Source organism: Asterias amurensis, chromosome 19, assembly GCF_032118995.1.
Source record: "Asterias amurensis chromosome 19, ASM3211899v1".
NCBI classification, from domain to species: domain Eukaryota; kingdom Metazoa; phylum Echinodermata; class Asteroidea; order Forcipulatida; family Asteriidae; genus Asterias; species Asterias amurensis.
Window position 1 is genome coordinate 14,883,501 of NC_092666.1, and position 15,393 is coordinate 14,898,893.

General features: G+C 38.7%; 1 protein-coding gene across 4 annotated transcripts in view; it reads right to left on the reverse strand.

The window, feature by feature from the left end:
• Positions 1–15,393, reverse strand: part of LOC139951319 (uncharacterized) — a 62,462-nt gene that overhangs the window by 19,347 nt on the left and 27,722 nt on the right. For 3 of the 4 annotated variants that reach the window (XM_071950149.1, XM_071950151.1, XM_071950148.1), the window contains 3 exons: positions 4,307–4,333; positions 2,352–2,448; positions 1,228–1,313 (listed from right to left, as the gene is read on the reverse strand). In XM_071950149.1, the coding sequence (XP_071806250.1) occupies positions 1,228–1,313; positions 2,352–2,448; positions 4,307–4,333 (210 nt within the window). Of the gene's footprint in view, positions 1–1,227; positions 1,314–2,351; positions 2,449–4,306; positions 4,334–10,870; positions 12,063–15,393 lie in introns of those variants that run through there. The other variant, XM_071950150.1, reaches the window with a different exon arrangement.

Consider the following 15,393-nt stretch of genomic DNA (forward strand, 5'->3'; position numbering starts at 1 on the left):
TTCTCACTCAAATTCAGCTGAAGCCTTTTATTTTGCATCTGAAAGCACACAAAGTAATGCAACAAATGTGTTTTTTGTTTCATTATTCTCTTGCAAATTTGATCCCCAATTGAGCCAAACTTTTCACAGGTTTTTTATTTGTATGCATTATGTTGGGTATAGACAAAATGAGAATACTGGTCTTTGACGCTTACCAAACGTGTCCAGTGCCTTTAAACAGTGCATTTTTTAAATGAATCACTTAAAGATAAGACGGGAAGCTGAAGATCATTTGGGTAGAGACAAATTTACAGGTATGACTAATAATTTTTTTGTTTCATAAAGCCGGCAGGGTGTGGGGTTTTTGAAGGTCATGTTTCTATTTATAGAATGGTCATCCCACAAGGGCCCTGTTTTATAGAGCTGCTTAAAGGGTCTAGGTACTTTTTGTAGGAAAAAACACAACGTCCACAGATTTACATTAAACTTACACAGTTTGATGGTAGAAAGCTTCCCTGAAAACATTACTTGCTGAGGTGCTGTAGTTTTTGAGGAATGAGTAAAACAATGCCATGAAAATAATTTTCGTCTCAGTGATCATGAGACGAAAATTATTTTTGCATGTAAAAACGTATTTTCATGACATTGTTTTAAAAACTACATCACCTCAGCGACTTACATTTTTAGGTACCCTTTCTACTCTCATTATCTTCAACCGGTGTAAGTTTGATGTAAATCTGTGGCGATTGTGACAATTTAGGCTAAATGCGTTGGGTGAGTCAGGGGAAAAACAGTGAAAAACCATACACAATTTTCAGCATGTAAACACAATGTCCTTAAATTAGGTCGTTACAACTGATATTAGCTGTGTTTCGTTTAGGTTTTTAGATACAGTTTCCTCATATGACTTCATTTCAGAGGGAATTATTTTGAAAACCTTCAGACTAAAATTAAATGATGATGTTTTTTATCCTATATTTGTAGAGGATTGAAATAATGCATTCGTTTTGTGGGGGAAAGTCAGTTCTTCCACCAACAAAAGAGATGTCAATTATTCTCCCTGGATAGCATCTAGGGCTAACATCTAAAAGAAGAAAAAAAAGTTTGTTAAAAATTGTTCATCTGTTGACTCCATTTAATTTTTTGGAAATTCAGAAACGGACATCAACAGTTTTTTTCTGGTTAAAGGCTCAACTGGTTAACATCCCAACGCTACGCAACAAACAGACAAACTCATTTGCTACTTACGAAGATGACGACATCTTCTTGATACGGAGACTAGCTCGTCTCCTAATATTTGGCTCCCCATTATTCTCTAATGGTGTCAGAGGTACCTGGAATCACAAAATATAAGAAAAGATAAATCAAAGAGACATGTTGTGAATCAAAGCAGTCTTTTGTGGCAAAGTGGTTGAAAGCACCGAACTCGAGATTTGGTGTTTCTTATCAGTGCGGGTTCGAGTTCATGAGAAAAGAGACGAAGGATTTGAAACTTTGAGTACAATTATGTGAGTTTTGCGGTAACACCATGTAAATATCTCTTTTGAGTCGTATTGGTTCTGAAAAGAACCGGCATGACTGGTGGTAAAAGATTCTACACTTGGATCAGTAACAGTATACTCTGATCGTCTTCAGGAGGAAAGAGAAATCAAAGAGACATGTTGTGAACTTTAGCAATCTTTACAAGGGATCCTGGCAGAGTGGTTAAGAGCATGGAACTCAAGCTCTGGTGTTTCTGATCAGCAGAGTGTGGGTTCGAGTCCATGTCTTGACACTTCTCCTTAAGCAAGACATTCTTGTTTTGTCCTTTTTTTATTTTTATTATAAATATTATAACATCTTGTAATCCCTCAAAAGGTGCTATACGAAATTGGTTTCATATTTTAAAGACACTGGACACTATTGGTAATTGTCAAAGACTAAAGTCTTCACAGTTGGTGTTTCTCAACATATGCATAAAATAACAAAACTGTGAAAATCTGAGCTCAATCGGTCGTCGAAGTTGCAAGATATTAATGAAAGAAAAAAACACCCATGTCGCACCATGGTCATACGAAGTTGTGTGCTTTCAGATGCTTGATTTCGGGACCTCAAATTCTAAATCTGAGGTCTCGAAATCAAATTAAGGGAAAATTACTTCTTTCTCGAAAACTACGTCACTTCAGAGGGAGCTGTTTCCCACAATGGAAACCTCTCCCCATTACTCGTAATCAAGAACGGTTCTATGATAAAAATTATTTTGAGTAATTACCAATAGTGTCCACTGCTTTAAAAAAAATTTGTGTCTCAAGCTGTTTTTCTGTTTGTCATGTTTGTAGAGACTCTCCAGCAAATATCGTGCAGACCCCCACTGGACTGAAAACAAACCGTACCTTTGAGAACAGGAGTCCACTCTCCTCATCCACCGAATGAAGCCCCCTCGAGCGAATATCAGCATCATTCTCCGAGAACTTGCGGATCTTTTTCCCTCTGGGGATAACACAAAAGAACAAGCAAATGTTATTTATTGATAGCAATGGTCAATATTTGCACTGATCTATTGTTGCATCAAAAGAGGTGCTTGTTGAAATGGCATCCATTGCACATTTCACATTTCAGACTCATTTCCTCATCTTGCATCTTTAGCACTCTTTTGGTTTAGCATCTGGCCATGAAACCAAATTGTCAAGGAAAAGGTATTGGATATGAATACAACACACATTGCAAGTGTAAGCTTGGGCGATATCACGATGTTATCAAATATCGCGATATTAACTTGGAAACGATTTCGATATCAGATGGATTTGTTTTTAATCGAAATATCGATATATCGCGATATCGCGATAATCGCGATATATCGATATATCTATTAAATATCGCGATGTATTTGCTAGCTGAGACATCTTGCACCCCATAGGTTTGGAGTAAAACCAGAAGAATAGGTCATTAAAACACCCCTCTTATGCTATGACTGTCTCTCTACAACTTTCACTTGGAGTTTTAAGACTGATTATGTCAAATTTCATTTATCGCGATTATATCGAATATCGCGATATATTGTCGGCGATATATCGTGAATAAAATAAATCGATATCGCCCAAGCTTATGCAAGTGTCTGTAAATCTTCTTATGTTGTTACTTTTAAGAAAAAACTTAAAACTTATCTCTTTCCTAAATAGTAGATTAATGATTTGTTCTAGCTTGTTTTAATTCTAGCTTGTTTTAGTTTATCCTTTTCTTTTATCCTGCCCTTTGATCGTGTTTCGGAAAAGCGCAATATAAATACCTTTTTATTATAGATCAATTTCTTTTGAGTCATGATGGTTCTGAGAAGAACCTGAGAACTCAACGTTTCGGACAGTCTGCTCTAGTTTCGGACAGTCCACTCTGTCATCTCTGTCCATCCTCAGGAGATGGACAGGCAAACATTGAGTCCTGTGATTCTCACTCAAAAGAGAATTATTGTCATCGCAAAAAAATATTTCTTATTATCCTTCCACCATGTCAACCTTGAAATTTTATTCATAAATACCCCAGACAGTTTCGCTATTCCTAATGGAGGAGAGCGCATCACGTGGGGGTGTTTAAAGCCATTGGACCCTTTCGGTACAGAACAAAAAAATAAATAACTTACAGAACAAATAACATACAGGGTTTACAGAAGGTAGTGGTGAAATACTATTCCATGAAATGCTTTACTTTTTGAGAAAACAGTAAAACAATATCAATTCTCGTTAACGAGAATTACGGATTTATTTTAAACACATGTCATGACACAGCGAAACGCACGGATACAAGGGTGGGTTTTCCCGTTATTTTCTCCCGACTCCGATGACCGATTAAGCCCAAATTTTCACAGGTTTGTTATTTGATATAGAAGTTGTGATACACGAAGTGTGGGCCTTGGACAATAATGTTTACCGAAAGGGTCCAATGGCTTTAAACCTTTGATAATGACCAGCTCGAGCTGTTTACAACCGTTTGTTTTCGGATACGTTTAGATGCATACTACGCGCAAGAATGCATATCCGAAAACTGTCTCAGTCATAAAAATGCAACACACGTACAGAGCTCAAGGACGTCGGAAAATGGATTTATAGTTTTACATAGTTTCATACTTTATTGTGTCTTTTAACCAAAAAGGCATTTATGAATGGGAATAAAAGAGTAGTGACTTGTTCTTCAACTGCCGTTTAAAAGCTTGCAGGGCATGCAAGGTCGTGCAATAAAGGCGATATATTGCACGGCCACGACCCTACCAGTTTAAAACGACAGTTTAAGAACTCGTTGCAACCCTTTCATTCCCTTATTTAAAAATTGTAAAAATTAAAACAGCTGTAATTGTTACCTGCATGATCCTAAGGGAGAGTTGGCACTGTAGAAGGAACGAGGGTACATGGAAGAGAAAAGAGATACAAAAATAAATTAATTATTGATACACATCCACGAAGAAACATTGGACTGCTCTTTTTTGCTCCATGAATTTTGTCATTTTGTCATTCCTGAAAGATAAACGATCATTACAAAATGTATCATGAATAATAATAATTCTTAGAATAATATATCAATGCGCTTTACATTAGTGCCCTTGGGTCGGTTTCACAAAGAGTTAGGACTAGTCCTAACTTAGGACTAGTCCTAGGAGATATACAAATTGCATGGATAGTTAAGACAAGTAACTGGTCCTAACTCGAGATAAGACTAGTCCTAACCATGCTAACTCTTTGTGAAATCCACCCCTGGTCATTCAGGCCAATAACATCTTTCTCAGCTTCCTGGGGAGTATACAGCCCTGGCCTGCCGTGGCACTCAAAAGGCTTTTTCAAAAACAATATCAACCTCTACCCTCGCAGGTACGTACACATTTATACCCCTGGGTGAACAAAAACAATTTTAAATCAGACACAAAAACCTACAATGATCCATTACAAACCTTAAAAAAAATTTAAAAATAACCACACCCCCCAAAAAAGGAAAATAAAATGAAATAAAAACTATAAAATAGAAAAACAATAATATTCCCCGATCACCTTCTCCTGTGCAGCAGTTTCCGACACTGATCCTTCCAACGTCGCCACAAAGTCGGCTTCACTGAATCAATCCACAATCGACCGTTTCCGTCCTGGCTAACCATGGCAACCGCATCCACGGAGAAACACAGATAATAGAATTCCACAAAAACACTTCTCAAACCTTCTCAAGATTCTCCAAAACACTTAAAACAGCACCTTGTGAATTGCGAACACTCACGGACAAACTACAAACGTCTCTCGGACATTGCAGAGAATAATCCTGTGAGAGTTGCAATGTCTGGGATTGTAAACAAAGCTAGCTGATGTATCATCAACTTCAACTTGACTCACTGATAACATGAGTCACCAAAACAACCCACAGATATGATGATTTTTGATTTTGTCTCTTCGCCCAAAACGATTTGTAAAACTGTACACACACATACATGTACACTGCTTGAACAAAATGTCTATCTACATGTACATGTAGTGTTCAAGTCCAATCATTCCAATCAATAAACAAAATGTCTACCAATTGTTCTATTGTTCAAGTCCCCTGATTCAAATCAATAATTATAGCATACAAGTTCAGAGGTAATTGACAATAGAAATCCCAGGAAATTTGGAGGTCTAATTGACAATAGAAATCCTAGGATTAGTCACTAGACTTCATGCTCTGTCGCAGTGTGTTGATTTTGTATTATGTGATTCCTGCCTGGACAGGAAAACACAAAGTAGAAACTCCTTAATACGCTAACAGCTGACTGCCTGCAGTGCTGACTCAGAGGGAATCTTGCTCATCTTTTGATGATGTTGCTATTGAGCAGCGTTCTCTCTTATTAGTTGTCCGCTGGCCAAATACTAGTTAAGACACCCGAGGACAAGTCAGAATTCACTCTACATGTAACTACACATGTAGTTCGGCTGGCTGGCTAGTTCAGTGTTAAAAAGCATTCATATTCCATGAGATTGACTACTGAAAAGCCAATGGACTAGTGAAGTGACAAGCTACATAACTAGTCCTGCTAGCCAGTCACTAAAAAGGTTAAGGGCAAACCCTATTGAGTATCAAATCACAGGCATGGCAGTGTTCACTTCAAGACGTCAGGTAGATTCACAAGAAACAGGACTTTCTGCTGATACAAGTAAGACTTTAATCCAAGCGCAGGAGTCCACCAAACTTGCCGATTGTTCGGGTACACATGTAGACTTGTAAAACCAATCAATCATTACGCATGTGTACAATGAATACTGTATACGCAACAAATGAATGACGCTAAAACAACTTCGGTCCAAACAAGAGAACATGGAGAAGTTCAAGATGTACATGTAATGTGTCAAGAAACATGTGTTTGTGGTATGTCAGTCACATATATACATGAACTACATGTATGAGCAGCTGTAAATAAAACCCCAAACCAACATGCCAATTTATACTTCTCCTCCTCGCCCAACCTCTTCCTGTTTCCTAATCCAACCCTGTTACCATGCCAACCCATCCCCTCCTTCCTCTACAGACAGTCTTGATCTCATTCAATGTCTGTGGTTTCCACACATTGACGACTATAATTAGAAATCAGAACAATGAACGCAATCATTGTGATAATGAGATCATTGACCACTTCCAGTTGTTTACAAGAGTAAACAAAACTATTTATCTCCAACAAGAGGTAAAAGGAAGTCAGGAACATGTAGTTCTGAAAGCACAGTGTTCTGAAAGCACAGTGGGTCGTATGAATAAAAAGTAGTATTTACTGACAAGTACTAGCAAAAAGTAAAAGCATAAACTTCCAAGTAGAAGCATTCAGTAAAAGCATCTTCTAAATTCCGTATGAATAAACCTATTCTTTTACTGCAAAGTATTCACTTAATGCTTTGGAGTAAATACTTCTGATATACCATGGCTGAATGGCTCTTAACAAAAGGTTTCCTTTGTATTACAACGCCCATTCACGTCTACGTACGCGCTCACACACACAGCCAAAGCAGCATTTGATTTAATAGAAACATAGAAATCTTCAAGTCAGCCATGAGGTTTTTATTCTGACAACATTTTGATGAAGACGACTCATCTGGACACACAGAATAAAAACGTTTTTGTTACATGTAAGCTTTTGAAACTTGGAGTGCATGACAGCGCTGTATAGAGAAGATGAGAGCTGGATATGAGCATAGCTATTTAAATTAAACTTACAAGTTTTAATAATAACACGAACAACATTCTATTGAAATGCATTTAATTGTTTAAAAAATTACTTCTTCTGATTTTATGAACAATAAGCCTTAATGATCGAGGCATTCATTTCTGAGTTGAAAAAATTCTTTATATCTTTTTTGATACAAAACGGTTTTTTTACAAACGGTTTTATTTTATCCTCATCATATATAAACAAGTTTGATTAAAAGCAGTTTGAGTTTGTGTGTATTGTTTCTCTTGTGAAACACTGTGTATGTGTCTATTTAATATTTCAGTGATGTCTTTCCTTTGGACTAAAACATTTACCCTGTGAGGAACATTCATAAACACTGTCATTTCTTCGGACGAGCCTTTTACTTCTGTGCCCAAGGTAGCTCTGGAGCTACCTTGAAAAATCACTAGTATTTACTTGCATTTTGTAGTATATTCTCCGTTTTATTCATATGGAAGTAAGTTAAGTGCTAAAATTAAAAGAATTTACTTTTTGGTAAAAGTAGATACTTTTAGCATTTTAGTAAATACTTTTAAGTAACAGTTTTTACTTCCTTTTATTCATATGGATGGTAGTAAATACTTCAAATTTTCAAGTAAAAGTAAGTACTACTTTTTATTCATACGACCCAGTGTTCTTCTTTCACTAACTTTTAAAAAGGATCAGCTCATGCTCTTCAGCTATTGTTATTAGAAAAAAACAAAAGAAACTTAAGGGAAACTGACTGGGTAAATTTTAAATGATTTGGGGCTGTACAAAGAAAAATTTACTGGAGCGGGATTGGAACCAGCTACCTCCGGAATAACAAACCGGCGCTCTACCAACTGAGCTACAATGTACGTACATGTATCTTGCCCTTTGGCAGTTTCTCTATTTTTGTCAACCTAAAGTTATTCATCTGTTACTAACTTTTAAAATGGGTCAGCTCATACTTTGCAGCAACTATTATTATTTTACAATAAATACTTGGCATTTGCTTAAAACTGTGTTCAACTCCAAAGAGAAAATTCACCATTACAAAGTAATTTACACTCGCTCTGGTTACAACACTATCCAGTGGACCACCCGCTCTGGTTACAACACTATCCAGTGGACCAATGTTGAGGGAGAACGGTGCCTACAATATTTTGTCTCAAAACTCAAAACTGTTTAACAGAAATAAACCATTTACAATCCAGGACTTTTTCTTTCCAGTTTTTCAAATGGGTGAATCAACACCACATGATCTCCTGACCATCATGACATGCATGAGTGAAACAAACACCCCACAATTCATGACCCCATACCCTCAAAACCTCAACATATTTCCTCTCTCGTTTCCTGTTTTTATTTACAGCGGAAACGAAGAGTCTTCCAAGAGGAAACCAACCTTTATAAAGAGATCAATCTGATTACAATGATATTTCTTTTAGGGCATGGGTTATTGACCTTTAACCCTGTATAGCCCAATCTGTGGATTGATTGCACATGACGTTTGTGACCGGTATCTTCAATGACAACAACGTGTGTGCCTGCGTATAGGGGCTGCGCACAACTCCCAGCAAACTGAAGCCTTTCATGCAGCGTTCCATTAATGATGGTGGCAGATACAAGGGCCGCCGATAGATTCATCTACATGTATAGACCATTCATAGACCAATCCGTATGCGCAAGTGATGCCAGACCACATCGCCATTGCTGGAGCACTGGCAGAACAAGGGTTTATACACAAAGACGTGGAAAAATAGTTGTCTTTTTACTTTACTACATGTATGTGAGTAGACACAGCTGATTAGACATGGAAAAAACTATGACTTCTTTACTTTACAATGTGAATGGGTGTCTTGCTTGTTACTTTGTTCAGACACCCCTATGTTCCGACACCGCAAGTATATTTTCCAAACCTTAAAGGGAAGGTACACGTTTGGTAATTACTCGAAACAAATATTAACTTAAAAACTGACTTGGTAACTAGCATTGGAGAGCTGTTGATAGTATCAAACATTGTGGGAAACGACTCCCTCTGAAGTATCGTAGTTTTTGAGAAGAGGTAATTTCTCACTAAAATAATAAAAGACTTCTAGCTAGAAGTCTTTTATTCCTATCTGAAAGCACACAGATTCGTCCAACAAGGGTGCTTTTTGTTTCATCATTTTCTCCCAACTCTGATTGAGCTCAAATTGTGACAGGTTTGTTATTTTATGCATAATACACCAAGTGAGAATAATGGTCTTTGACAATTACCAATAGTGTACCTTCCCTTTAACCAAACCCTAACTGTAAATCACAAGGTTTGTGGGAACATATTTGTAAGGGTGTCAAAATATAGAGCAGTCACCATCTTACTCAACGATTAAACACAATTTCACTGACAGGAGAACTTGACATAACGCTGTAGAACACTGACCACAAATTTTAACTAAAAAGCATTTATAAACTAAATCCAGAAAATGGCGCAGACAACATGTATAAGCCTAAGGACAAATTTCAGCTTTGACAGTGGCATACATACAGTTGTAACTTCCATGCACCAATAAAGTTAGTCATTACATGTAGGTCGTTATGACCTACATTTCTTTGTGACTAAATCAACCACACTTCATCAATTTCACACCAAGCGAAGTACAATCAACTGGTTCGAGTAACACTCACAAACAGTGGCTAAAGACCAAATGCACATGTTATAGGTACACTCCACCGTAGGGAACTTTTTCAACGGAAGTGTGAAAACTAAATTCCCTGAAGTCCAGTCGAAGTATTGACATAATTTTGTTCCAAAGTTACAGAGTTCTGTTCATGTACATGTACATGGTGTACATGTACACTACTTGTACAAGGATGGGATGAGGTTTGACAAAATGTGGAAATTCCTGACAAGAATGGCTTGCGGGCGCCTGGGTTCCAACTTCCCAGGAGGTTTATAGACTCTGGGCATCACTAGATATAGAAACCTTAGTTATTAGAGCGCTATTCAGTACTCTGTCTTAAATTCAGGCATTATATTTGTTGCTTGGGAAAAAGTAGGAACATTTGATTGACTACAAGGGTTGACCTACATGTACAATATACATTACACATGGTACATGTATTAGACTTGTGGACAAGTTGTTGATGGTCTGCCGCGGTGAGATAGTCGATGTTGTGGCGATGCTCTCGCGCGAACTGTTGGTTGACGAATTGTACTCCTCATTAACCGTAGTCGTGAGAGCAGTAGTCTCGCGGGGCCAGCAGTCACGCGAGAATACCGCGGGGAGATTCGGAATAGAGTTGGAACGCTCTCACTGCGACAGACATTTAACGACTTGTCCACAAGTCTATACATGCTTTAGTAGACATTTCAGGCTATTTTTTAAATCACAATTTGTCGACTTTTCAAAGGGGAAACTGTCTACGAACTGTATCACAACTCTATCCCAACTGTCGCCCAACTCTATCCCAACTGCATCCCATATGTACTCCATTTGTATCCAGACTGCATCCCATTTGTACCCCAATTGTATCCCATTTGCATCCCAATTGTATCCCATTTGCATCCCAATTGTATCCCATTTGCATCCCAATTGTATCCCATTTGCATCCCAATTGTATCCCATTTGTATCCTAACTGTATCCCAACTATATCCCATTTGTATCCCAACTGTATCCCAAATATATCCCATTTGTATCCCAACCATATCCAAACTGTATCCCAACTATATAAATCCCAACTGTATCCCAGAGAAGTCCTCTTACCTATAAAGATATCCTTCGTAGAGATTGCTTGACCACGTCCAGCGCCGCCTCGCCAACACCGCCGCCAAATCCACCATTCTGCTCCCAGTATATAATCCAAATCAGTACTCCGAGGTGACAACTTAAAATGATATCCAATTGACACAAGTACCCGTTCCTGTCATAGTTGGCTGCTTAAAGCTTAGGAGACGGTCAATAATTGTGTTCCTGCCAACATGGCATGATCCAAATTACAGATTGTTTCCTTCCGAGGTTAAAGAGTGACAACGTCAATTTTGTTTAATGATTTAATACCATCATACACACTGTACATGAAGTTCATGTAGACAAACCGACAGTTAAGTGTCGCCTAACTTAAAGACAGAGCCATCAATGGAAAATGTGTTTTCCGTCGTCCCTTTGAAAGAGAAGTTCTGGTGACTCCTTACATACATAGAGAATGACAGTGTCAATTTTTTGAACGATTTAATACCACCACACATGAAGTTTATGTAGACAAACTGACAGTTTAGCGTCGCTTAACTTGAAGACAGAGCCATCAATGGAGGATGTTTTATTCCTTTGTCTCTTTGGAAAGAGGAGTTCCTGGCTACTCCTTACACGCTTATGGATGATAGAATGTGTTGATGACCTGGAATGCAGTGTCGATGTTTGTAACCCGGCACCCAAAATGACTAGTATTTCAATGTACGTGGTACAATTACCTCAGAGCCCAGAAGCGATGTCGTGTCATCAGTCATACAAACACCCAGGCCTGATACTTCAAGGAGGCAACGAAGGCGATTGCCTCCATGCTCCCTGGTCATTGCCATGGTGCACTTGATATGCTCCAGTAGAAGTTTACAATTTCCTTATGGCTTGGTGCCCTTGTCCTTTCAAAAATGAAGCAAACACGTACCGTAGATTGCTGGTAGAGAACAAACAAGCTTGGACGACAACTATAAAACATGCGCTTACAATGGAATGTTTATTGAAGGCATCACGGACAATCGCTCGTCTTCAGCAGACATGAAGCGCGAGGAGCAGAAATACAACCGCCAAACAAAACTGTTCGCTAAATCTGATAACAATAAGTGTTCTCCTCTACTCTTTTCCGAAAAAAGTAGTCCTCGTCGTTCGTCTTTTCTCCAGTTCTTCAACTCTCGTCTTGAATATTCAGGGCTCACATAACAACCTCCGAATCCAAAGTGACCACATCATGTCAAGGCGACTGAATTAAGAATAAAACCACAACGTCTTAATTATGGGAGGGTGTGCGTCATTGGTAATTAAGTGGTTACCTGCTCAGAGTTGAGGTTACTGCAGAGTGGCATGTGTTCGATTAGTGTGTCTTAAGATGTGCAGGGTCCCCCCACCCTAACAGTGGACCGCTGGCCAAATGCAAGTGGGGGAAACATGAGGACTAGTCACAGTTATCTGCAAATGTCCCTTCAGTGTTGAAAGGAGTTCCTCAACAGGAGAAAAAAATGGCAGACTTGTGAAATGTTGGCTAGTCACTGGAAAAGTTAACGGCAAACCCTGATGTGGCTAAGATGTACTTAGCTACATGTATACTGGCTTGCGGCTACTGGCTACATGTACATGTGCATGTTACCATGGAGGTATGTACAGTGATCTACCCTCCTCTGTACACTGTAGCCACAGCCAGACATAGCAAGACACATTTTAGAAATGGAACAAAGCCAAATAACAAGTAAATAATGCACTGACCTTTTCTGTGACATTTCAATTTTCAAGAAACACTTTTTGTAAAGTTCAGAAGTGTTGGCTCTGAATACAAGTCAAATACTATCAGGGTCTCGTCATTAACTTTTTTGGTGCAAGTCAACAGTTTAGTGATGGCAAGCCAGCAGAACCAGCTGGCTCATCATTTCACTAGTCCGTCAGCTTTTGTAGTATCAAGATAAAACCTAAAGGGGAACTGACTGGGTAAAGTTTATTATAATTTGAGGATGAACAAAGAACCAATAACTAGCCCAGGATTGGAGCCAATGACTGCCGGTTTAAAGTTCCGGTGCTCTACCAACTGAGCTATCTAGCCCTATGTTGGTGGTCTCCCTATCTTTGTTTGAAGGTGCCAGTATGAAATTGGGTTCTAGCCCCAATTTCCAAAAGCGGTCACAATCTAAGCACACAAATTTGCTAACCACACACATGGAACACTGATAACCAACCAAAGCTAAATGCAAAAGCAAACGACTCAATCAAAATTGTGCCCAGAATCTACGTACGTTTTTTCCGTCCGACAAAATGTCCTTACAATCTCAACTGGTTAAGTGCAGTCTAAATCTCGGCCTACCTGAATAATAACAGCCCAAGACTCTCAAGAATGTCTAGTACTACAAACACGATGACAGCCCGCAGTAGTGAATAAAGACCGCTCGGTTCAACTTGATCAATGCTTCCTGGGATCAGAGACCGTTACATTTGTAAAGAGTCAAATACTGGAATGAATGAATGAGTTGAACTTGTGAAATCGGTGAGTCGTTCGCTGAACTTGTGAATTCAGCGAGTCGCTTGTTCGCCAGGCCAGGGGGAAAGGGTCACATGACGGGTTTTATAAGACCAGTTGAATGCAGGACCTACCCAAACAAACAGAGTGTCAATCCTCTTTATGAAAATGAAACTACATCGCTGGATGTTTGACTTTCTAGGGTTCCGAGAAATAAGTGAGGTTAAGTGAGGTGTAGGGGGGGGATGTGGCACATTGGGTGTGGTGAGGGTGACTAAAAGGGCCATTTGACAATTTTTTTTTTTAATGTTCAATCAAAGGACAGACTTGGTTATTGCCAAAGACCAGTTACTATCTGCGCCAGGGCTTGAACTTGGGGGTACAATTCAAAAGAACTCAGGCCTTGTACATTAGCTCAAAATGTTTACTGGAACATAATTTTTGTTACAATACCTGAGTTGAACTGTTTGAACAAGCGAAAGAGTTCTCAGTCCCTACCTGATTGTGTGTTATCCTCAAAACAATTCTCTGGGGTTTTCCCCTCGTATCAAAACCTAAATTTCCAAAATAGACCGCTTTTATATGACATCACAAGACCTAAACAGCGCCCTCGCTGAGGTTAATGAAGACATATCATTGGCTGAGAGTTGTGCGCAGTGCGTACAGGCAGGCACATTTCCCATTTCTATTGTTTGACCTAAACGATGACAGTCAGTACAAGTGGTCTTTCAAAGTACATTACGCATTCTTACAGTGACTAATAATTCCACATTTGTACAAACTGCGTACATTGTTAAGTTTTGCCTCTGTCACTGATTTGTTTTATTGCCCCCCCCCCAAAAAAAAAAAAAAAGCTACCAGAGGATAAAATAAATAAATTTGTAAGCCATTCCTCAGGTCACGCTTCTGTACCAAACAGCTAGACTTGGAAACTGGGTTTAACACTGAAACTGGGTATAATACTACACGCCACCACAGTTCACCCTCCTTGCCCCCCAACACAAAGAAAGGGTTATTTATCCCATGGGGTGCCAAGGCATTGGGTTACAAATAAAGAAGGTTGGGTTTCGCTTGAGGACGCTATTGGAAAATTGGATAATAGTAGGTAGACAAAGGCCATATAGTATGAGTAATGAAGTCTAAAGTGGTGGTAATAAAAGTCCACTATATGTTTTAGGCGTATTTCATGTGTTTGGAAGACTACACATTTCACAAAAAGTGAGAAAAGTTGGACCCACACTAAAAAAATGTTTGACACTGCAGGTTCTCTAATCTTGAAGTTGCATGGCCCAATTTTTGCCAAAAGGAAACTTGTGTTTAAATTTGTTTCTCTGAATGAAATTTGCTGTTCCAAAATGAAAAACATACAAGAAATTTTGCAAACGCCACAGAAAAAAAATGTATTAGTTATTTTGTAGGGTCAGCTTTGTCCAAATGTATGTAGGGTGCTAAGGCACAGGGTTTTAAAACACGATACGTAAAGCTAGCAGCGACACCATGCAAAAATCTGTTTTGTGAGTAGTGGTGGCTCTGAAAAGAGCCGGTTTCTGCTTGATATTTCGATCAGTGTACTCTGACCATCTTCCAGAGAATGACTTAAAATGTTCAAGAACCAAAAAGCCATCTTCCTAGAATCAAATATAGATTCAGGACTGTTTGCAGGAAGTTCTTATAAAGTGAAGGACTTTTAAATTGCAACAATTTGTAATCTTTATTATCAATGTTGATTTCCTATCGGCAACACAAGTATCTCCCGATGGGGGTACGCCTGATTGACAAATGTACCCCATTGGGGGTCAACACTTGAGGGATGCATTGATTGGCAATCGTTCTGGCAGAACTCCAATGAGCTTAAAGGTAAGGTCACAGATTCGGAAATACTCCAAAAAATAAATGTCATTAACAATTACTTGGTGAGAAGTACTGTATGTGGATAGTATCAACTATTTTGAGAAAGGTTTCCCTTCAATTAATATGGTTTTGATGACTTTTCAACCCCCAAAAACATTTGAATCTGAGAAACAATTCATGCATTAATGTGCTTAAATGTAGAGTCATAGATTTGAAAAGT